The 23,726-nt window shown below is 53.0% G+C and overlaps 1 protein-coding gene across 8 annotated transcripts in view; it reads left to right on the top strand.

Moving 5' to 3' along the window:
- ARID3A (AT-rich interaction domain 3A) overlaps positions 1-20,179 on the top strand; it is a 38,192-nt gene extending 18,013 nt beyond the window's left edge. For all 8 annotated transcript variants that reach the window (XM_019657478.1, XM_019657480.1, XM_019657479.1 and 5 more), the window contains 6 exons: positions 5,941-6,013; positions 10,230-10,413; positions 10,771-11,018; positions 13,084-13,380; positions 15,454-15,552; positions 16,771-20,179. In XM_019657478.1, coding sequence (XP_019513023.1) covers positions 5,941-6,013; positions 10,230-10,413; positions 10,771-11,018; positions 13,084-13,380; positions 15,454-15,552; positions 16,771-16,946 — 1,077 coding nt within the window. In that variant the 3' untranslated portion in view covers positions 16,947-20,179. The remainder of the gene's footprint in view (positions 1-5,940; positions 6,014-10,229; positions 10,414-10,770; positions 11,019-13,083; positions 13,381-15,453; positions 15,553-16,770) is intronic.
- Positions 20,180-23,726: the final 3,547 nt, after the last annotated feature.

Genomic DNA, 23,726 nt, shown 5'->3' on the forward strand with positions numbered 1-23,726 from the left:
GGGAACAGACAAGGTGGAGACATAAAGGGCTAGCCGGCTTGGGGCCTGGCAGGCTGGAAGTTTGGGCTTTATCCTGAGAGCAGTAGGGAGCCACAGTCAGCTTTTGAGCAGGGGGAGACACTGCCTGATTTTGATGTAAAGCCCCTCGGACCTTCCGCCCCTGGGAGGCTGCAAGGAGGAAGTGTCATCTGTTCTGGTTGCTCTTGGGTGTTTTATGGGAACTGGGGGATAGCTGCCTTCTCTGCCTTGTTTCACTCTAGTTTCACGTTGCTTATAGGAGTTACAATGATTCAATTCTTGTCCCAAACCCAAAAGGTGCTAGAATAGGGGAGATTATACTATACACACAAGAATAGCATGACCAAAAGGTAGAAACAGCCCCAATGTCCATCAGCAGGTAATAGATAAACACAGTGTATGTAGCCCATCCACACATGGGAGTGTCACTCGGCCATGAAAAGGAGGGAGGCAACTGACACTCACCTCAACGTGGATGGACCTTGAACACATGGTGCTCAGTGAGAGAAGCCAGACACACAAGGCCACATAGTGTGTGATTCCATTTATGTGAAATGTCTAGAACAGGCATATCACAGACAGGACGTGGGTTCGTGGTTGCCAGGGGCTGGGGAGGGGAGGCGGTGATGGAATGTCCTGGAATTAGGTAGAGGTGGTGGTTGCACAACATGGTGAATGTACTAAATGGCACTGAATTGTTTATTTTAGAATGGTGAATTCTATGTTATGTGAATTTCTCCTTCATAAATATTTTGTTCAGAGATTCGGGGAAAGTAGGTGAGATTACGCACTGAAGCCCCTGGGCCACACCCAACCCAGCTTATAGGCTCCATCATTCATTCACTGACAAGACCTCCTCCCTCACAGACTCCCTTTGAGCTGACCAAGGTTCCCGCATGGTCCCCTGGTTCCCGCCCTGCAATGGTATCTGTTCTTCCCCTCTGACCCTTAGCGGCCCAGGAATCCCTGAGAAGGACCCATCAGGCACACAGGTGCTGCCGTCAGGCTTGTTCCCATCTAGCTGAGCGTTCGCAAGCCCATTTCTGGCAGGGGAGAAAGACCCGCTTCTGTGGTTTCCTGTAAGCTGTATTGGACAGTACAAAAATACGCTTTTTTTAATAAGCTTTTCCCATCCTCACCATCTCTCTGCCATTATCTGTGTTTGCCTTCTCAGTGGCTCAGGGCTCACCGGTCCCCAAACTCTGGGTACTAGGCAGTTTCTCAGTCTTTCCTGGTTTGGACCCTCTCTGCCTTCTGAGGACAGTGGCCTCACTTCCGGGGTTCCCCTACTGGCCCAGTGGCCTCGTCCAGAGGTGGGGCCCCGTGGACTTTGGAACATACCTGGGTGGCGGGAGGGGGCTTGAGCAGACACCGTTAAGGGGGCAAAGGTTCTCTGGGGGCCTGTGGGCGGTTTCTTTATAGCCTGGGCCCCTCAAGGCCTGACACCACCCCTGCCCCTTGGTGGCTGGGAACTGGTGCCTCGTTGCCCAGGCAGAGCCTTCTGGCAATGTGACCTTCACCGTGCTCACTGGTGCCTGGGGATGTGTCCTCCTGTGTGCTCGGCTCTGGCAGTGTCCCCCAACATGTCAGTTTGTGGATTTGCTAGTGGCCACAGTGGCCTTTCCTCCAATCTTCCAGGCTGGCAGGCTAGGGAGGGGGTCCCATACAAGGGGTGAGCTCCCTAGCTCCAAAGGAGCCCCTCAACTTCAGGGGTCAACTGGGCCTGGTCAGCAGTGTAACCAGCATCAGTCACTGTTTGGCCACAAACAAGAATTTCCTGTTTGCCCACCATGCCTTTGGGGTAGGGGTGGTTACCCCACTTTCCTCCCGCCCCTCCTCTGCCCCTACCTGAGCCCTGAAACTTCCTGGCTTTATCAGCTTCCTCCTTAGTTGCTGACAGTTGCCCTTCCTGGGGGGGAGCATTCCCTCAGTGGGTCTTCAGCACTTCCGCCCCCCTCCTGCAGGCTGGGTCCAGAGTGAGGGGGATTTTGTTCATTCACCTGCCAAACGTAATTGAGTGTCTACTGGAAAATCCACGTGTGGCATGAGCCCTTTGCAAAGTGCTCAGAAAGAAACATCAGATGAAAGGGCCAGAGAGTGACAAGGGGCCGGGGTTGGGGGGGCTCCGTGAGACGGTGACATTTGGGTGGGAAGGAGGGACTGTGCAGACATCTGGGGAACTGCATTCCAGGAGAGGGAACGCCAGTGCAAAGGACCTGAGGCAAGAGAGAGGGTGCTTGTTTTGCTCAGCAAGACCCAAGGGGCTGGAGCGGAAAGAGGTGAGGGCAGGGAGTGGTGGGGGGTACTGGAAGCCATGGTAGAGGGTCGTGCTCAAACTGCCATGAAAAGCCCCTCTGGCTGCTGGTGAGGGGCTTGGCCCCACCCGCTCTGAGCCTCAATTTCCCCTTCTGTGAAGTGGGTGGTGCTAGGGAGGGGGAGATGGACACATGGTCTGCACAGCCTTTGTAATTTGTGGATAGACACCATCATCGGGTACAAGCCCCACTGCAGCCATAGCAGGCAGAGAGGTGGGACAGGGGTGGGCGTGTCCTGGTGACCTCGCTGTGCACTTAGGGAGCTCCGTGGGTGCCTCCACCCCAAACTGTCATGTCTACCTCCTCGTGGTTTTGCTCCCATTTCAAGCTGAATAAACTGAGACCTGGGGAGGGCAGGATGGGCACGGGGTCACAGGGCAGGAAGTTAACCCAGCAGTGCCAAACACTGGGATGCAGCTTGCCCAGTATGACCCTGGCTCAGGACTTGGGAAAGGATGAATGAACTGTCCCCACGTGGTACTGAGGAACCCAAGTCCATTTATTGAGATCTTGTAGGCGCCAAATTCTAGACACTGGGGACAAAACAGACAGAATTGGCTGGGGCAGACAGACAGGACCAGACCAGGCTGTGAATCCACGTGGATCAGGTGATGCAAGGACCAGGGAGGGCGAGAACGGGCATGAGCAAGGAAACCGCCCTTATCAGTGTACATGTTCCGAGTGAGGGCAGAGTGTGCTGCTGCGATGGGGCTGAGGTCGTAATATTGGAGGATGGGGGCTTGCTACACTTGCTGCATGGAGACCTGGGTGAAGGTGGAAACCAGCTGGGATAGGCAGGAGGAACTGCCAGGGCAAAGGCAGGAGGTGGGACCACCTGGCACATTTGAGAAGCTGCAGGTTGTCAGGCAGGCAAGAGGTGAGACAGAGAGGGGCTGGCAGGTCTGTGTGCTCTTGGGAGCTGCAGGTGCCAGAGTGAGACTGTCCTCAGAGCTCCCTGCACTTGGCCCCAGGGAAATCAGGCGGGGGTAGACTGGGGCCCTTATCTCAGCCCTCAGCCCCAGGGAGGGTTTCCGGAGGGCTGGTCCAGTCTCCAGCCCAGGTTTGTGGCCCTGGGTATGGCAGGTGGCCGATTTCAGCACCTCCTGGTCCACAGTGAGAGGGGCAGGGTTCCAGCCAGAGGACCGGTCAGGCGGGACCGAGGCCAGGGCGTGGCATGTGAAGTTTTGTGGCCCAGCTGTGTGACTCTAGAGCCTTTCGCAGACAGGCAGCTGGGCCCACTGGCCCACAAGGGGGGCCTGGACACTGTCATGGGAAGTCTTGACACCGTCTCAAGCTCCCCCATCCCTGGAGCCTGGCGGGCAGACCCAGCCAGGGCAGGACACACTGCAGGGATGCGGAACTTGGGGCCAGAGCCCCATAAAGCTGGGGGCAGCCTTTACTGCCTGGCTTTGTTGTCGGCTGCCCACGGCAATAGCAACGGCCATTTAAGCTGCCTCCTCCATCGCACATCCCCTTTATGGCCTCTTTCAATGCCCCAGCCCCACAGGGGTCTGCCCACCATTTGGCCTGGGAGTTAACAGCCCCCTGCTGAGCCAGCCACCTCTGCCAAGGGGTCACCAGGCAGCTGGCCTCCATCCTGAGCCTCAGTTTCCCCACCTGGAATATAGGGGTCATTTTGGTTCCAGGTGCCAAGGGTGAAGCTGTTTGTGCATATTGCGCGCTGTCCTTGAAAGATGGGGAAACTGACATAGGCGGGGCACTGAGGTCTCGTGGGGCTGGGTGGACCCCACCCACCCACCTGGGTCAGGATCTCAAAGATGTTGCCTCCTCATTAGGGAGAGCCTGAGCTTCACAGGCTCCTGAATGAGTCTCCTGGGGCAGCTGTGACAAGTGACCACACACTGAACAGCTTAAAACAGCAGAAGTTCATCCTCTGACATTCTGGAGCCAGGAGTCCCAGATCCAGGTGTTTCAGGGCTGCATTCCCTCCCAGGGCTGCAGGGGAGTGTCCTTCCTGCCTCTTCCTGCTCCTGTGTCCCTGGGCTGGTGGCTGCATTACCCCAGTCTCTGCCTCCGTCTTTACCTGGAGAACCTCTGTGTCTGTCTTTCCTCTTCTTATAAGTACGCTCATTGGATTAGGGCCGACCTATTCCGGTGTGACCTCATCTTAGCTAGTGACATCTGCAAAGACCCTTTTCAACATTAGGTCCCATTCTGAGGTTCCAATGGGCAGACTTTAGGGCACCCTGCTGATTCCCCCAGTCTATGTGACCTCACTCTGCCCAGCCTGGTCCACATTGCAGTTGAGAAAGTTAGGGTTCACTTAAGCAGCATTTATCACACAACTGCTGTGTGCTCGGCTGCCTTCTAGACACGGGCAACAAAGCAGACAAAATATCTGACATTCTATGAGGCAGACGGACAGGAGCCCAGACATGTGTGAATCCACGTATCCCCGCTGATGGGAGGGCCAGGGAGGAGGAGAGTGGGGAGGAAACACATGGGGGTGTCATGTGGGCAGGGAGAGCAGGCCAGGCAGAGAGTCCTGGCGTGGGCACGCCCACGGGAAGGTCCACTTGCAGGCCCCACATGCCTCAGGCAGGGGGAAATACAGGCCTCCCTGAATGCCATAAATCAGTGCAGGAATGCAGCCGGCCAGCCTAGCCAGGCAGGATGGAGGAAACAAAGACCTCAACCACCCATGTCTGGGCTCCTGGCTCCCTCAGCCCTGGCTGCCCCATTTTGTCTCCATTGCACAGATGGGGAAACTGAGTCCTGGAGAGGGGCAAGATGGCTGAGAGGTGGTTGCCCCCGGTGACATGGCCTCCCCTGGGTGTTGGCAAGTTCTTGGACCCAAAAGATGGATTATTGCAAGGGCTCTGGTCCCCCGCCTGCCTTAGTGCCTCAGTTTTCTCATCTGCAAAATGGGATTATGTCTTAGGAACAAACATGCTGGATGGTGCCAGGACACGTCTGCTGTCATCATGGTGGTGATGACATGAGCAGACACTGTCTGTCTGGGGTGAATTGTATCCCCCAAAATGATATGTTCAAGACCCAACTCCAGGTCCCTGTGAATGGGACCTTATGTGGAAATAGGGTCTTTGCAGATGTCACTAGTTACAGATTGAGATGAGATGAGGTAGCCCTAAATCCAGTGACTGGTGTACTATAAGAAGAGGGGAATTTGGACATAGACACAGAGGAGAAGCCATGTGACAACAGAGGCAGACACTAGGGTGATGCGGCCACAAGCCAAGGGACGCCAGAACCCCCAGGAGCTGGAAGAGGCTGAAAGACCCTCCCCTGGAGCCTCCGAAGGGAACATGGCTCTGTGACACCTTGATCTTGGATTTCGGGCCCCACAGCTGTGGGAGGATAAACCTCTTTTGCTTTAAACGCCCCCCCCACCCGCCTCCCCCCAGGAGACTCATCCAAGTGTCTCTGTCCCCATCTGAAAGTGGGGGCAGGCTCATCATCTGCTTGGTAGGGCCTGGTAGGGCCTTGGGAGATGCTTGGACTCTGGGGTAGGGACCCCTGGTGCCTGTCCCTGCCGGCAGCCCCTTTGGTTGGCCCTCCATGGTGATGTGGCACCTGCACCCAAGCTCTGGCATTAACTAATGGGTCCCCTCCCCTGCCCTTACAGCTCTATGAACTGGATGGAGACCCCAAGAGGAAGGAGTTCCTGGATGACTTGTTCAGCTTCATGCAGAAGCGAGGTGAGGCCTGCCCGCCCAGAAGTTGCGGGAAATGGGCACAAGGGAGGGGCCCCTGTCAGCTGCAGCCTGGGGCAGGTATGTCAGAGTGGCAATGAATTTCCCATGGCTAGAGAAGTGTCTGGGGGCCTGAGAGAAGAGGCACCATCCTTCCATAGGTGTCTGAGGGGCGAGGCACAGCCCAGCCCTATAGGTCTGAGAGGGGAGACACAGCTGTGAGTCCTTGTTGGGGGTCCCACTCAGAACGGACAGTCCAAGCTCTGTCCCTTGCTGCTGAGACCCAGGATACCATGGAGTCCTGGCTCCCTGGATCCCCTACAACAGGGTGAGGCCGGCCTCTGTTTAGGGAGTGGGGTTGGATTCCCAGGTGGGCATGTAGGCTCTGGGATGGCAGGACGGAAACTCTCCGCACAGGCTTCCAGCTCTTGTGGCCTATGGTCTGGTGTCCTGTGCCCGCTGGTGCAAGGTTCAGGTCCCTGCCCCTCCCCTGCTCCCATGGGGGCCTCAGTCCCCCCCATCTGTAAGATTGGTCACAAACAGTCCCCACCATTAGCAGCACCCCAAACACACTGCATGCTGGGCCACATTTACTGAGCGCCAACAATATACCGGGCCTAGGACACCTCTGCAGCCCTTCCCCTCATTTCCCCCTGGTCTGGAGTGTGACAGATGCCAACCATGGCCCCACTAGGAAATGTCTGGGTCTTGCTCAGAGAGGTCACTGGGCAGCCAGAGGGTCCCCAGAAGTTCCCTGTTCACAGGCCTCATCCTCAGCTTGGAGCTGCCACAGGGTGTAGACATAGGGTCTGTCCTGGAAATGCCCACCACAGGGTGGGGCTCATTCCTGTAATCCCTGGACAGCCCCCTGGGTGAAGGGGAGTTATTAAAATCCTGCTGTTCAGGGAAGGAAACTGAGGCCTGGAGCAGGCATGTGGCCTCTGAGGTCAGAGGCAGTAAGGGGTGTGGCCAGCAGGGGCTGCAGGGTCTACTCGGTCATTGCAGGGGCCAGACCAGGGCTGCTTTGTCCAGGGCCCCTGCCTGCCCCTCCCTCACCAGCAGCTTCTGTAAACACAGGCCCAGCCAGGCCCGGAAAAGAAGGAGATGAAAGGGTAGGGGGCAGCTGGCCTTTGTTAGTTAACCCCTTTTGTGCCGAGGTGGAGGAATCCAGACCCCTTCCTGGGGTAGGGGCCCTCTCATGTTATCGTCCAGCCCAGCCAGGCCTGCTGCCTTTTGTGTAATCAGAGAGACTCCCCTTTCCTTTATCGGCCTGTCCACACCTGCCTGACCTTACTCCTCCAAGCCCCCTGATGTGGGGCCCAGAGCTTCCAGGCCCGGAGCCCACCCATTTGACCCATGACCAGGTACTTGGTATCCTGGAAGTACTTAGGAAGTACTGTGAGTTGCCCCTGCATGTGGGTGAGGCTGGGAGCCCCAGACTAGCCCCTAGCCACATAGGGCTGTGAGGATCTGTGTCCAGCCCTGCCTCTTTCATCAAGCCATGTGCCCCTGAAGGGCAGGAGGCAACAAACTCCTATGCATCCCTCAAAACCCAGCTCTAAGGCTCTCTCTTCCTTGCCATCTTCTTGGACCCTCCCCCTCTGTAATCAGGGAGGTCTTTGAGACTGAGAATCTGTCAGACCCCCACCTACTTTACTCCAGACAGAGGGTCACAAAGTGAAAGCTTCCACCCAAATTCTGGAATTCTCAGGTGCTGAAAGTGTGGTAGGGGTCCTGCCTATATCCCACCCTTCTGCTGTTTCTCTGACAGCCTCCCCACCCTTCCTTATCACCCCCAGGGCCTCCTACGCCTTCCATCCTCTGTCAGTACCTCTCTGTGCTCTCCCAGCCCCCTCCTTCTATAAACATCCGTCCAGGCCCCGCCTGCCTGCCTCAGAACCAGGATTCCTTAATTATCCCCTTCCCCCCCAGGCAGATCCTAAATCTGTCCTGTGGGGCAGGGCACTGTGGCAGCCTCACCAAGCTGGTGTGCTAACACTGGTGTTGCTTTTTTCTCTCTTCCTCTTGGGCTGAAAATGAAATTGGGTGGGTGGAGAGTTTAAGGTCCTCATTTCCAATTCGATGGGGATTTTGCAGCCTGGGAAGGGCCAGGGAGGGGCCAAGTGTGGCCAGAGATGGTTCTAGAATGTCCAGAAGTACAAGGTATCATCCAGGCCCAGGGGCAGGCAAGCTGGCCCATTACTCGAAGCTGGACCTTCCTCTGTTGGGTCACATCTTGCAACCTCCGTTTGCCCACCTCTAAAGGGTATAAGCGTACCCCTTGGGCTGAGATGTGGCCTGTCAGCCCTCACTGTTGTTCGTTGAGTGCTTGCTGAATGCCAGACTGGGCACCCATGTGAGCAGGACAGGTGGGGATGGCACAGATGGTAAACTTGGGATTCCACTGCCAGGGAGAGAGGTTTGAATGGGGCTTTCTCCGCCCTTAACCAGGAAGGTACCAGATAGGCTGAGCTAAGACTGGGGGCTTCTGGGGGAAGGAGGACTCAAGTGCAGAGGTCGAGAGGGTCAAGTGAAAAGAAGAGGAGAGTAGGCCTGGAAGAGGGGAGCAAACCTGTCAGCAGGTAGCAGCCCTCCCATCCTAGTGCTAGCCTACAGCCTTATGCTAGCCCACCACCCTCCCCTCTCTGGGCTGGTCCACTGCCCTGTCTCCTGGGCTAGCCCACCACCCCACTTTCTAAGCTGCAGAGTGGATTAGCCAAGCCCTCCCTCCCCGACTGCAAAGCCCCTGGGACCTGGGCACAGGCCTCTGGGAACTCAGGAGTACCGTATTTGCCGGCGTATAAGACGATTTTTTGGCCCTGAAAAATATGCCTCCAAGTGGGGGGTCGTCTTATACGCCAGGTACACTTCAGATAGACTGCCCATAGTGCTTGCCCCGTGCCATAGTGGCCTCCCGATGCCTGCCCACTTCATTCCACATACCGTTCAGGCATCAGCAGCGCTGCTGGGTGTATGCTCGGCTGTGTGCGATTTTGCGAGTGTGGTAAATTCGGGTTACCGTATATTTCTTTACATATGCATTGAAGATTCGCGATTTTGCGCTATCATGGTGCCTGTTAGAATGTTGAAGAGCTCGCACTTGCGCACTAGTGAGGTCCCAGGGAGATGCTGATGCAAGGGTGGACCAGACTGCTATAGTGACAGGGCGGGCAAACAGGGAGCAGGGACCAATCAAATCAGGCTTTGTATACAGCCAACAGCCAACCACAATACTGCACCATTGTACAGTACAGCATAGAAAATGTCGACCAGTCAAACCCCTATCATCCCTATCATGGCACCAGCCAAAAGAAAGAAGTATGATGCAAATTTTAAACTGAAAGTTATAAACTTTGCTAAGGAAAATAATAATTGTGCTGCTGCAAGACAATATGGAGTAACAGAAAAGATGGTTCGGGACTGGAAATCAAATGAGAAAGCATTAAAGAGTATGCCAAGGGGTAAGTGTGCATTAAGAAGAGGCACCCCACACTGGCCAGAACTCGAAAAACATGTAGCAGACATGGTGGCTCAACATGGCCAAAACGGTTATGTGGTGACACGAAATACAATACACTTGTTTGCACTTCAGTGGGCCAAATCAAATCTGATATTGTTTTACCTTTTATTTGGTGTGTGGAAGGTGTGCGGAAGAGGGGGTAGTCTTATACGGCGAGTATATAACAAACTCTGTATTTTGAGTGGAAATGTTAGGGGGTCGTCTTATACGCCCAGTCGTCTTATACGCCGGCAAATACGGTAGTTGTTTTAGAAGCTGTTGATGGGAGTAGAAATAACAAAGGCTGAGTTTTTCATGCCCATCCCCCTGGGTTGGCCCCCAACATCTCCCTCTCTATACCTTCCACCTTCCCCCAGGTGAGATCAGCAGTGAGCCAGATCACTGATGGAGAAACTGAGGCAGAGCTGTCTCCTCAGTACTGTCTGCAGCAGGGGATCTCATCAGGGGTGATCCTGCCCCCAGGGGACAGTGGGTGATGTCTGAGATATGTGGTTGTTAGGACTGGGGGCACTCCTGGCATCAAGTGGGTGGGACCAGGAATGCTACTTGAGCCCCCCACAGAGAATGACCCTCTCTGATGTACACAGCCGGGAAGGACCCTGCTCTGGGCTGGTATGTTAACCAGACTTGGCATATGCTATGTGTGGGGCTCCGGCCCCAGCGACAGCAACCCCCTCACCTGCTCTCACCCCTCCCCCACAGGGACACCCGTAAACCGGATCCCCATCATGGCCAAGCAGGTGCTTGACCTGTTCATGCTGTATGTGCTGGTGACAGAGAAGGGCGGCCTGGTGGAGGTCATCAACAAGAAGCTGTGGCGTGAGATCACCAAGGGCCTCAACCTGCCCACGTCTATCACCAGTGCTGCCTTCACCCTGCGGACCCAGTGAGTGCCGCAAGTACAAAGGGTCCGGGGCAGGAAGGACCACAGAGGCACTGGGCCACGTGAAGAGTCTGAGTCCTGAGAACCTCAGGGTGGGGCTTTAAGGAAGGTTCCAGCTCTGAGGTGATGTGTTTGTGTATTGAAAGATTAGTGGGAGGTAGTCACGGGGACAAGCCATGAGACAGAGGGAAACTCATAAGCAAAGGCCTTGGCTCTGGGGACTGCTGAGTGATTGTCAGGTGGTGATAAGTGATGGGGTTGAGGAAGTGGTACCACAGCAGGGTTTGCTTTATGCAAGGGCAGTGAGGAAGCATGGGAGGCATCCCAGGTGCCATCTTGTCTCCTCACCCCTGCCTGCAGGTACATGAAGTACCTGTACCCCTACGAGTGTGAGAAGCGCGGCCTCAGCAACCCCAATGAGCTCCAGGCAGCCATCGACAGCAACCGGCGGGAGGGCCGGCGCCAGAGCTTCGGGGGCTCCCTCTTTGCCTACTCACCAGGCGGGGCCCACGGCATGCTCTCCTCACCCAAGCTGCCTGTGTCCTCCCTGAGCCTGGCCGCCAGCACCAATGGCAGCTCCATCACCCCAGCCCCCAAGATCAAGAAAGGTGAGGGACTTGATCTCGACTCAGGCCGTATGGCTTTGGGGACAGATACCTGTTCCTCTCTGGGTAACCAGGATGACAAACCCTAAAGTTGGCATGGAAGAGGGTGTCAAATATTTCAGTTGTGTGCCTATGCAGACATGACTAATCAACCACCATTTTTCCAACCCCAAGCCCAAAGTAGGCAGACATTGCTAGTCAACCCATTTTCTAATTCTGTGCCCAGGGCAGACATCTCCAATCAATAGTTTTTTTCTCCAGTTGTATGCCAAGGCAGACATTACAAGTCAAGCATAATTTTTCCATCCTGTGCCCACAGCAGACATTACTAATTAATCACTGTTTTCCCAGTCCACACCGAGGCAGCTATTATTAACTGAGCACTGTACTAGTCCTACAGTAGGCATTGCTAATCATTTATTGCAGCATTGGCCCAGTCTTCTGCCTGTGGCTGATACTATTCATCACCATAACTTTTCCCAGTCCCTTGCCCATGACAGACATTGCTGTTGGTCACTGTATTCTTTTCCCTTTGAGCTTTAGAATTCTTCATATGAGGACGGCATGCTCTCCTTATGAGGATGACATGCTGTCCCAGCAGACACCATTAAGAGTGTAGTGTGAGTCTATCAAATTGACCCTTTAACCATCCCTGAAGTTATTGCTAGGTTCCTCTGGGTGGCACAGTGGAGAAAATTACCCCCTTTTTGTAGAGTTGTTGGGGAGCCTTCAGTGTGTAAAATGCCCAGCATGCAACAGGCCTAGTTTTTCAGATACCTGACAGACAGCCCCTGATTCCTAGTTCCCACCCATGGCAGACATCATCAGTCAATCCCAGTCTTCTCTCCCACTGAGCCTCTGAATCCTTCCTAACACAGAGTACCAACAGCACCTGTGGCAGCATGGCCATTAGCAAGCTAGTTCACCTATCTGAGTTCCCGTTTCTCCTCTGCCACATGGACTGTGACTCCCTACTTCCTGGGGCTGGCCCATGGACCCAAGCTGATCCCTACAGGGCCCTGAAAAGTTAGGACTGATCAGGTATAAGACTAATGTTAGTGCTTTCAGTATTCTGTGGGCTTCAGTTTACCCTTCTGGATTTGAGGAGTTCCAGTAATACCCATTAATGGATGTTAAGCATCCACCATGGGCCAGGCTCCATGCTGGAGCTACAGAAGATGGTGGCAGATAAGATAAAGGGGTTCTGACCCCAGGGGAATCACAAGAGAGCCAGGAAGCAAGCAGCAGTCTACAGTGAGGGAAAGCTGGTTGAGGGATGATAGGTCCGAGGAGTCTCCTGAGGAGGTGGCATTTCAGTGAGACCAGAAGAGGGAGGCAAAGGAGAAAATGCTGCTAAAACTCTGAGGCAGAGGACCTAGCAAATGTTGGAGTGGGCACCCAGTACATAGGGGCAGTACCTGGTGACCAGGGATAGACACAGGAGATAGAGTCAGGAGATGAGACAGTGGATCCCAGTGGGACCAGTGGATGGGAACAATGGGAACTTTCATTTTAACCACAGAAGAAGGGAATAGTTAGGAGCTCGTTCTGGAGTTGTGGTGCATGGGTTTGAATCCCAGCTCAGCCTCTCTCTAGCTTTATGGCCTTGGGAAAGTTATCCATCCTCTCTAAGCCTCAGTTTCCTCATCTGGAAAATGGGGATAAGAGAAGGCTTGGGGTAGTTGAAATGGCCCTTTGAGACAATTCATGTTATGTGCTTTAGACAAAACCTGTGGCAAGCCCTTGTATTAAGACTAGTATATAATGTATTATGTGCTGTTATAGTATCTATGTAGTACTGATGCTAAGTACTGCTTTGATAGCATTATAATGAGTATTGTTATCACCAGTATTACCCTCCTGATGTATCTACTATCAGCCTGCTTTGGAAAGGGTTTCATAAAAAGCCCTTGTGTTTATTCAAAAACCTATCCACTTCCCTGGATAGGAATTGAGTACCCCATCAGTGGAGGCATTCAAAAGGGTGCACATTTCTGCATGGGAGGAAGACCAGGCCTGGCCACATCAGTTTCTTTCTGGCCACCAACTTCTCTTCTCTCCTGTCTAGAGGAGGACTCGGCCATCCCCATCACAGTCCCCGGTCGCCTGCCAGTGTCACTGGCGGGCCACCCTGTGGTGGCAGCCCAAGCTGTAGCAGTGCAAGCAGCAGCAGCCCAGGCAGCTGTGGCGGCACAGGCAGCCGCCCTGGAACAGCTTCGGGAAAAGCTGGAGTCTGGGGAGCCTCCGGAGAAGAAGATGGCCCTGGTGGCAGATGAGCAGCAGCGGCTCATGCAGCGAGCGCTACAGCAGAACTTCCTGGCCATGACAGCCCAGCTGCCCATGAACATTCGTATCAACAGCCAAGGTATCACCCCGATGCCCAGGCCCTCCATGCTTCCTGCGTGTGTAACAAAATAAGGGTCTCAGAGCTACCCTATGTAAAGGGTGCCTACAAATCAACAGGAAAAAAGAGCAAGCAAACCAATAGAGGAAATGGGCAGCTGTGACTAGTAAATTCCTATGAAAAGCTGTTCAGCTCCATCTCATTGGGGATCTGCACGTTAACAAAGAGATGCCATTTTTCACCCATCAGAGTTTGATAATATCAAGTGTTGGTCAGGATGTGGGGAAGTGGGCACCCTCAGTCCTGCAGATGGGACTGTAAATAGGTGACAACTTAGCAGTGTATTTTTGTGGGTTTTTAAAAAGATTTTATTGGGGAATTGGGGGAGGGGAATAGCACTGGGGAATCGGGGGAAGGGGAACAGACAAGTTGCTGTTGTGTTGTTCTTCAGTCTAGTTGTGTAGGATGTTGCTTCACTGGCCCAAGATGGCACCATCATTGCACTCTTCCCGGGCGAGGCGGATCAGTTGCTTGCTAGCCTCTGGACGGCCGCTCACCACGGCTGCTGGCTGCTCACGCTGGCTGCTAGCTACACGCGGTAGTTTATGGCAGCTCACTGCAGCAGGGGACTGCAGCCTACGCTGTCGCCGGCAACCCACAGCAGCCCAGCCCCAGGTCGACCTGCCGTTCACCATCTTAGCTGCAGAGGGCAGTGTCACTGGCCCTCATATGTGGGGTCCGAACCGGGGTCCTCTGGCATCCCAAGCCAGTTCTTAACCAATGCGCCACTTGGCCGGCCAAGCAATGTCTTTTAAAGATAGAAAATGTGACTCAGTGACCTACTTGGTACCTGCAGCAGGCTAATGCAGATGCTTGAGGAAACCCATACAGGTGTCCCCCACTGTCCGAAAGTAGGGTGTTTCTTGAAATCTTTCATAAGCTGGAATAGTGTAAAGTGAGGAAGCAGTTCCCTTGGGACAACTTGCTAACAGATGCACAGAACAAATGGAGACAAAGCCAGATGCCCCCAGACACACTTGAGGGCAATGGCACTTCATGCTGAGGAGTGAGTGTGGTTCTGGGGAAGTTAGCTCATTGGGCTACTCTTGGGGTGCCGCTACCTCTGTAATGGCTCATACAAAACAAATGCCGAACCCTATTTTCGCTTTTCACCTTTTTGTGTAAAGATAAAAATCCTCTTTGGCTTTCTTTTGGTTAGTGAAAACAGGTATGAATGTAGGTCTTTCATAACAATGAAGTGGTGTAATGCGAGCTTTCAAAAAGTGGGTGATACCTTGTCTACCTGTATAGACAAGGCTGTCCGTTGCAGTCATTTGTGTGATGTCCTAACAGTGAAGCCTTGAAACGAAGTGTGTGTCCATCAGTGGGGAGTGAATGAGTCATGTCAGAGAGACTGGCTGTTCAAAAGAATGAGATGATTTGGGTATGCAGCATTGCTTAGGACTTACAATCACGAAAAAGCACATTTTGGACAAATACATTCTTTTTTTTTTTTAAGATTTTTATTGGGGAATTGGGGGGATGGGAACAGCGCTGGGGAATTGGGGGAAGGGGAACAGACAAGTTGCTGTCCTTTTGTTCTTCAGTCTAGTTGTGGAGGACGTTGCTTCACTGGCCCAAGTTGGCACCATCATTGCGCTCTTCCCGGGCGAGGCAGATCAGTCGCTGGCTTCTGGACGGCTGCTCATGCTGGCTGCTGGTTACACACGGTAGCCCATGGCAACTCACTGCAGCAGGGGACTGCAGCCTACGCCATCGCCGGCGGACTCATGGCAGCCCAGCTCCAGGTTGAGCTGTTGTTCAGCATCTTAGCTGTGGAGGGCAGTGTCACTGGCCCTCATATGTGGGATCCGAACCGGGGACCTCTGGCGTCCCAGCTCTTAACCATCGCGCCACTCGGCTGGCCCGACAAATACATTCTTATTTGATGAATATTTATTGAGTACATCCGGTGTGGAAGATAGAATCCACAGCTTTGTGAAGCTTAGAGTCTAGTGGGGGTGACAGACATGAAACAAATTGTTGTTCAGATGGGTTTGTGATTCCAAATGGTCACTTTTCTTTTTCCTACAGCCACCGAGAGCCGCCAGGACTCAGCTGCAAGCTTGACCAGCACCAATGGCAGCAACAGTATTAGCATGTCGGTGGAGATTAACGGGATCATGTACACAGGTAGCACCTTGACTGCTGCTCTCCCCAGGTTAGCGCAGGTGTCTCCAGGTCTGGCCACATGAGCTCTGCCATGAGGACAAGGAGAGCTCTTCCCTTTGGAGACTTGAGTAGGTAATCTATATAGTGTGCTTAGCACAGCGGTCAGGATGTAGAAAGGACTTGGTGACTCAGCACGTAGCAAGGACTTAGCATGCACTAAGTACATAGAAAGGACTTAGCACAGTGCTCAGCACATAGTAAGTGCTTAAAATACAGTTGACCCTTGGACAACACAGGTTTGAACTGCTAAGTTTGAACTGCACGGGTCCACTTATAGGTGCTTTTTTTTTTTCCTTAAAGATTTTATTGGGGAATTGGGGAAGGGGAACAGCCAAGTTGTTGTCCTTCGATCTTAGTTGTGGAGGGTGCAGCTAGCTCAGCTCCCAAGTCCAGTCACCATCTGACCTCCCATTATCAGCTCGCAGCCGATCAGCTCAAGGTGCCATGTTCAATCTTAGTTGCAAGTGGGCATATCCCACCATCCTATGCAGAGTCGAACCGGCAACCTTGTTGTTAGGAGCACATGCTCTCACCAGCTGAGCCATCCTGCCACCTGTTAGCAGCTCAGCGGCAGCACAGCTCAGGTGCAGCTCACTGGCCCATGTGTAAATCGAACCGGCAACCCTGTTGCTCAGAGCTCACACTCTTAACCAACTGAGCCACTCTGCTGGCCCTATATGTGCATTTTTTCAATAAATACTGTAAATGTATATTTTTTCCTTATGATTTTTCTTAACGTTTACTTTTCTCTACCTTACTTTATTAGAAAAAATACAGTGTATAATATAACATGCAAAGTATGTGTTATTCAACTCTGTTATTGGTAAGGCTTCTGATCAACAGTAGGCTATTAGTAGTTACATTTTTGGGGAGTCAAAAGTTATATTTGATTTTTCAATAGTGCGGGGCGAGGGTCTTTGTTCAAGGGTCAGCTGTACAAACTATGTAAAAAAAAATGTAGTCAGGCTGCTTACTCGTTTGGGCCACCAGGTGGCTCTGGGGACACAGAACAGCTGGGTTGCTCTGCGAAGACCCCGTGGGAAGCAGAGGCTAAGATGAGGACACCTAGCGGGTCCCTGGGTGGCTTTGCAGGGCATCAGTGCTCAGGGAGCTCTTGTACCTGCCACATAACCTTTTGCAACTTTCCATGACATGTCTTTCCTCCTGTCTTTACATTAGGAGTGCTGTTTGCTCAGCCACCAGCCCCCACACCACTCTCGGCTCCCAGCAAAAGCGGCGGTGGCAGCAGCCGGGGAGGAAACAGTGGGACCAGCAGCAGCACTGGCAGCCAGGCGGGGCCAGTGGGGTTGTCCGCACCCCCCACGTCTTCTACCTCAAATAACTCATTGCCTTAACCGCACCACTCCTCACCCACCACCCTTAACCCCAGGATCCTGTCAGACTGGGCAGGAGGTCTAGAGGTGGGCCAAGCAGGGGCCAGGGTGGTGGAAGATACGGTGGGAAGGGGAGATATCCACAAAGGAGCCACAGCTAACGCCAAAAAGAAAAAATATATATATATACATATATATAGAAAATTTAATAAAACAGGGGAAAACCAAGGAACACTTGAATTACTCAGGTTTCAGACATTCAGAGAGATGAATTGTGAGAACAGCAAAGGAAATCTGGAAAGAGAAAGCGGCAAATACTTCCCAGGGCTTTCCTGCAGCCCAGGCGCGCCAACTTGGACTGGTGTGTCTGGTGTCTGGTTTGGACCATTTGCAATGTAAGGCCAGAATCTGTTTACCTCATACATCCCTGCACTGTGTGTTTTCATTTTTGTCTTTTTTTTTTTTTTTTTAACATATTAACATACTCACCACACCCAGCTCCTTGTGTTGAATGAAACCCCTGAGCCAAAATCAGTTGAATTTTTTTCTTGTTGCTTTTGGGAACTTTTTTTTTTTAAAAGAAATAGTGATATTCAAGCTCTATAGGGTTTTTAAGAGGTTTCGGGGGTTTTGTTTTGTAAATATGCTATTTTATTCTTGGGGAGGAATCAAACCTTAGAAAAAGGATATATCTATATCTATATATCTATATATAGATATAGATATATAGATATAGATATATATTTGTGTTCATTCAGGGAAACTGGACTTGAAAAAGCAAAAAAAAAAAAAAAAAGTAATACCCTTTTAATTTTTTCCCATGACTGATTTGGGTTCATGTGTGCATTTCCTGTGGTGCGATGGGCAGCCGGCCAGTGTAGGACACTGGATCCCTGGGCTAGAGCCAGAAAAGGTGATGAACTCAGGTGCTGTGTGCCTGGCTGGGGTGCATGCTGGAGGGCCGTCGTGGGGACATGAATGCTGAATGGCAGACCCTGACGCACGATGCTTTTCCTTGCTGTGCTGTGCTCTCTGTCAGGGTCCTGGAAGTCTTAACTAGAAAGGAGAAAATGCCGAAAAAAGGGCCTGGGCGTGGGAGGGGGCTCACCTATCACAGCCCCCAGGCTCCTGTCTCAGGGATGACTATAGCTTGGGGACTCTCTCATGCCTAAAAAAAGGGCTACTTTTGAAGAATTATCAATATTGGGGACTAGGGGTGAGCCGGGCTTAGCTCAGGGTGAGGTTTTTGGGGCCACGGCATCCTGAACACCCCACCCCTTTTTGTCTCCTTCACATGGGGCCACAGCTCCTCCTAAAGGAACTAAGTAGAGGCCCAGAAGTAGGCTATACTGTTTTCTCCATGTCACCTCTGGGTTAAAAGGTGGGCGTCAGTGGGTCAGCTAGAAGGGGGGATATATTTCAAGGGCTGGTGATAGTCTTCACCATGAGGCAGTACCACTATCTGTTTTAAGGCCTCGGTGGGGTTTGGGGACTTCTCTGCCCTGCCCTTGCAGGAACAGGTGGAGTTGGGACTATGCCTCCTACACTTTAGCGGTCTTTCCTTTTCATGCACTGAGTTTTAATTTCTCTGGGGCGGGGGGCCATTAACTCACTGTCCCCAGGGCTAGTCTGGAACCTATAAATTGGACCCAGGGAGCCTGGCCTAATAAGGCCGAGAGGGGCAGCCCCCCTGCCCTAAGTCATCTTGTTGCCTTGGACACCTAGGTAGGAGCGTCCTGAGCCTCCCAGTCTGGGATTACTTGGGTGTGGGGCTGTGGTGTGTCTTTGAGCAGACCCCTTTCTTTGGTATATCTCAGGGTCATTAACACTCCCCACTTCCAGAAATGGGTGGCTGGGGGCATCTGGGGTTTCCTCTCTGTTTTTCCTTCCGGAAGGCTCTCTCCCCAATTCTCGCTGCAGCAGCACAATCACTGCGGGAGAGGGGGATCCTTTTGTCCCTAGACACAATCTGTCCCTGTGGAGAGCCTGAGCCGCTTCTCCCTTCTCCTCGACCTGACCCCCTGGAACCCTGTGCGCGTGGAGGGTGGGGTGTCTGTTGCCCGTTTCTACCTCAGGTCTAACTCTTGATGCCAAAACCCTGCCCCCTCCAGCTGGCTCAGGGCTTCAGCAGTTTCCAGGACCTGTCCCCTCCCACTCGCAGCGTGTGCCCCACCCGAGAGCTTGCCTGTGTGCTCTCTCTGGTCGTGTTTGTGTCGCATGTCTGTGTGTGTTGGGGAACTGGGCTTAGTGTTGTGTGGGCGTCACGGCCCCCAGATCTAACTCAGGGCATGCCTGCTGTTGAAGGTGATGATTGTAGGGGGCAGGTGGGGCTGAGGGAGTTCCCAGGGGTGTAAACGAGAGGGGGTCCTCCGGGCTGGGCAGGAGCTGCGGCCTCTGCTTCTGGGCCCCATTCACCCCCTGCCTTTCCCAGCTCAGGGCCACCGCCTGTCAGTGGGGGTTCTGGGGACAGAGTAGCCCTCAGTCAAAGGCTTGTGCACTGTTTGTTCTGGAATGAGTGGAGCTTAGCCACAGGGCAAGGACAGGGACTCCCAAACTCAGGGTCAAGAGGGGCTCAAGGGTTCCCCTACTCTGGAGATGTTTGTGGATGGGCTGCTTCTGGAGTCTTCCTTGTGACCCCTAAACTGGCTGCAAGGCTGTCCAGCTGTTCAGTGGTGGGCGGGTTGGGTGGGGCATTGGGGTGGCTGGGTTAGTTTTTAGTACTTGTGCATTCAGCCGGTCACTTTTCTCGCTTTTATCATTTTTGCTCACTTCTACCCTTTTTTTCCCCTAAATTTTGCTTTTTCATTTTTTTCTTGGCAAACACAAATTCAGCCTTTCATTCCTGACATGTGAAATTTCAGTTTCTCTGGGGTTTGTCCGATGGCGTGGGGACTGCGCCTGAACTCAGGTTAAAGGGGGAAAAAAAAACTTTAAAAAAATGGTATAAACAAACTACTCTACCTCTGGCTGGGCCTTGCCTGTCACCCTGGTTAGGCCTCACCTGTCACCCTGGCTGGTGGGGCGGCCTGTAAGGATCTAAGTTTTGCAGAATATTCAGGTATTAAAAGGGGAAAAATTTTTTTAAAGACCGAAAAAAAAAACCAACAAAAAGGGGTGTGATTTTGAAATTTAAAAGAACACTGAAAGTTTACATTTTATAACATTATTATGCAGATTGTATTTAAACTTCAGAAATATTTAAGACAATTGTAACCCTGTAAAGCTGATGAGATATTAAAACAAGACAAAAAACACTTCTGACTTTTAACAGAAAACGTCTCTGGTGGTGGTTTCTTGGGTGTCGCCCCACCCTGTTGGGGTCCAGGTGGCAGAAGGCACAGGGGCTTATCCAGGGGTCCTCCAGTGGGGACTGTGCTCCCAGGGAACACTGGGCAATGTCTGGGGACATCTGTGGTGGTCACACTGGGGGCGCTCGTTGAATTGAGGGTGTGGGGCCAGGGATGCTGCTCAATACCCCAGTGTCCAGGACAGCCCCCCATAGAGAATGACCGTCTGGTGTCAGCAGTTCCCAATGGGGGAACCCTGGCTAAACCATATCTGAGAAGCAGCCCCCTCCCCCACAGTGTCACTCTCTTGGTCCCCAGTACCCTAGCCTAGGCCTCCTGCCATCCTGGGTTCTGATACCCTGGTCACTCCTGGGTTGTCTGACTCAAGCCCCCAGGGAATGTGGCCTGGCCCCTTCCCTCTCCTTGCTGATTTCATTTTGGTTCACTAAGGAGGCCAGCCTGAACCTACCTCTGCCTCTGGGCCTTTTCACATACCCTTCCTGCTGCCTGGAATGCCCCTCCCCTCCCTTCTTTGCCTGGAAAGCTCCTCTGCTTCCCTGCTCTGACACTGGGGTCACACCCACCTTGGGGCCCGTTACCAGACCCCACTCTCACTTGTCCTGCCTCCAGGGCCTCAGAGCCCACCCTGACCCCCAGAGCCTTCCCACTGTGGCTTGGTTCACATTTTGCCTTTCAGTCCAGTGTGGCCCCAAAGAAACCAGACCAAGGGGTGATCTGGCTGGCCTGGGCCTGTCCCTGCCTCCTGCTCAGCCCCCAAGGGCTGGTTAGGAGTCAGAAAAACAACCCCCTCCTGTGGCAGCCAGTCAGTTCCCATGCACCTTTCTGGCCCATTTCATGGGGCATTTTCCATCCATGCCAGAAATGGGTCACTAACTCTTGGTCCCACCTCCATGGACCTTGGGGACCTGGAAAGGTCAGAAGACAGAGGTCAACCCACCTGTCTCCTGAGCCCCTTGTACCCCAGGGAGATAAAGGAAAAGTGATTTTTTTTTTTAAATGCCCTTTTCTGGCAAACTGGATGGGCCTGTCTAGCATCTTCATTCCTTTGCTGAAGAGGCCCAGAGAGGGGCAGAAGGCCCTGAGGTCACACAGCCTCTGGGGGGATGCAGGGAGGGGTCAGGCCCCACCACCTCCTCCCCACCTCCTCAGCCCAGCAGCACCTCTCCTCCTGGGCTTCCTGCTCTGCTTGTTAGGAGAGGGGAGGCTCCCAGGAGGTGAAACTCAAAACCAGGCCTTATTAGTGGGAGCTGAGGTGGGGGTGGTGGTGACCAAAAGGACACCTGAAAAAGAAGACAGTCTCCACTGCAGTCTTCTGTTGTTCCTTCCACCATTTGTGCACACCATGGGGGCTGCAGGTTTGTTCAAAGGTTCCCCCCACCCCCCAGTGGGCAGGGCATGAGATAGGGCTGGGCCTGGGCTGCCTTTCCAGTCTGATTTGGTTCTTCAGTGCCGACAAACAGGAGGTGTTCAATAAATGTATAGGAAGCAGAGAATGGGGGCTTAGACCCAGAGCAAGTGTGCGGGCCCCTGTGCCTCAGTTTCCCCAGCCTGCTGCTGCTGCCACTACCACAGCCTCCCAGCCTCGGATTTGGGAGGAGGCACCAGGCCGGCAACTGGGTGGTCTGGAGGCCCCCAAAGTGTGGCTTTTGTCCTGCTCTTCTGACACAACTGGTCTGTCCTCATTCCGGGAACGGGCTGGGGGTGGGGTGACCTGTGACCTGATACAGCAGCCTGGCCAAGTTGGGTCCCCAGGGAATGGAGGAGAGGGAGAGGCCTGCAAGGGGGCCTGACTGCAATCCAGCTGCCCTGCCCTGGGGCGCTGCCTGGGCTTGCCCCTGCCTGAACCTCCACCATCAGAGCCCCTGTCCCCATTGGCACAATTGGTGCCTCTGCAACCTACACCTGCTGGGCCCGCCTCTGTCCTGGAACCCAGGAATTCAGAAACTTCCAGCCAGACTTCCTGGGATGAGGACACAGACCCAGGGCGCAAATCCCATTGCTGTGGGCAACCCCCACTTTGCACATGGGGAAACTGAGGCCCAGAACCAGGCAGTGACCTGCCCCATGGCTCAGAAGTGCCAGATTTCAGGATTCAAAGAAAAATTTGGTTTTGGAAAAACCAAAAAGATTTTTGGTTTTGGTGGTTGAAAAGTGTAAACTAGGGGGCCGGCTGAGTGGCTCAGTGGTTAGAGCATGCAACAAGGTTTCCGGTTCAACTCCCTCATGGGATGGTGGGTTACGCCCACCCACAACTAAGATTGAACATGGCACCTTGAGCTGAGTGGCTGCGAGCTGCCAACACGTGGCTGGATGGCAACTGGACTTGGAGCTGAGCCATCTGTGCCCTCCACAACTAAGATTGAATGACAACTTGGCTGTTCGCTTTCCCAATTCCCCAACACTGTTCCCCTTCCCCAATTCCCCAATAAAATGTTAACAAAAAAGAAAAAAGTGTAAATTAGCATTCAAGGTGTCATATTTTTCTTCTTTGCACTTTAATGACAATATTTGAGGAGCCTGGGGGCATCAGCTGGTTCTGGAGATGAAAATCTGGGGCAGCTGATTCCTGTTCCAGCCTGTCTTTGGATTAGATCAGGGCTCGGCAAACTGTGGCTCACAAGCCACATACGGCTCTTTGGGTACGTACATGTGGCTCTGAAGTAAAACTGAAAATGAAAATAAAACTATCGTAGTTTCATTTATTAAATTTTTAAAGGCTATTATTCACGTAATGGTGATTTCATTTGTTTTATGGCTCTTGAATAATTTTTAAATTGTGAGGGACAGGAATGGCTCTTCAGTCTCAAAAGTTTGCCGACCCCTGGACTAGATGGTCCCTGCCTTGGTTTCCCCATTTAGCAGGTGCTGGGGGTTGCAACACCCAGCTCTCCTCAATTTACAAAAGTCCTTCAGTTCCCTATGTGCCCCCCACCCCAGGATAAAATTAAATCCAGGCTCCCCACTGCCCACAAGGTCCTGCATGGCCCAGCCCCCCACCCCCCCAGGGTCTGACCTCAGGGCCTTGGCGCCACTTCTGCCCACCTTTCTTTTCTAGCTGTTAGTTCCTTGCTCAAGTGATACCTCCTCTGCGAAGCCCCTCCTCCAGACCCTCAAACCAGGGCAGTGCCCTGCGACACCCTTCCCTCCCTGTAACTGTAGAACTGCTGCGCTGTGGGCTGGGTCCTGGGTGGGGCCCAACTTCAGCCATCGGTTGGTGGTTCAAGCCTGCCACCTGGTGGTCAGGGCTGTGGATCCCCGCTCTGGGCGCCGGTTCCAGGCTTGGGCACCAGACTCTGGGCCCTGTTGCCAAGTACCCTGGGTCCAGCATCCCCAGTGTTGCTTGTGGATACACCACCTCGGACAGCCAAATCTCTCGAGCTGGAGGTCTCGACTTTTAAGTTATTTGTCTCTTTTCAAAGGTTGTCAACTAATTCCACATTTTACTTTTATTTATTTATTTTTTTAAAAAAGATTTTTATTGGGGAATTGGGGG

The sequence above is a fragment of the Hipposideros armiger genome, unplaced genomic scaffold (genome assembly GCF_001890085.2).
Source record: "Hipposideros armiger isolate ML-2016 unplaced genomic scaffold, ASM189008v1 scaffold_275, whole genome shotgun sequence".
In the NCBI taxonomy this organism is placed as follows: Eukaryota; Metazoa; Chordata; class Mammalia; order Chiroptera; family Hipposideridae; genus Hipposideros; species Hipposideros armiger.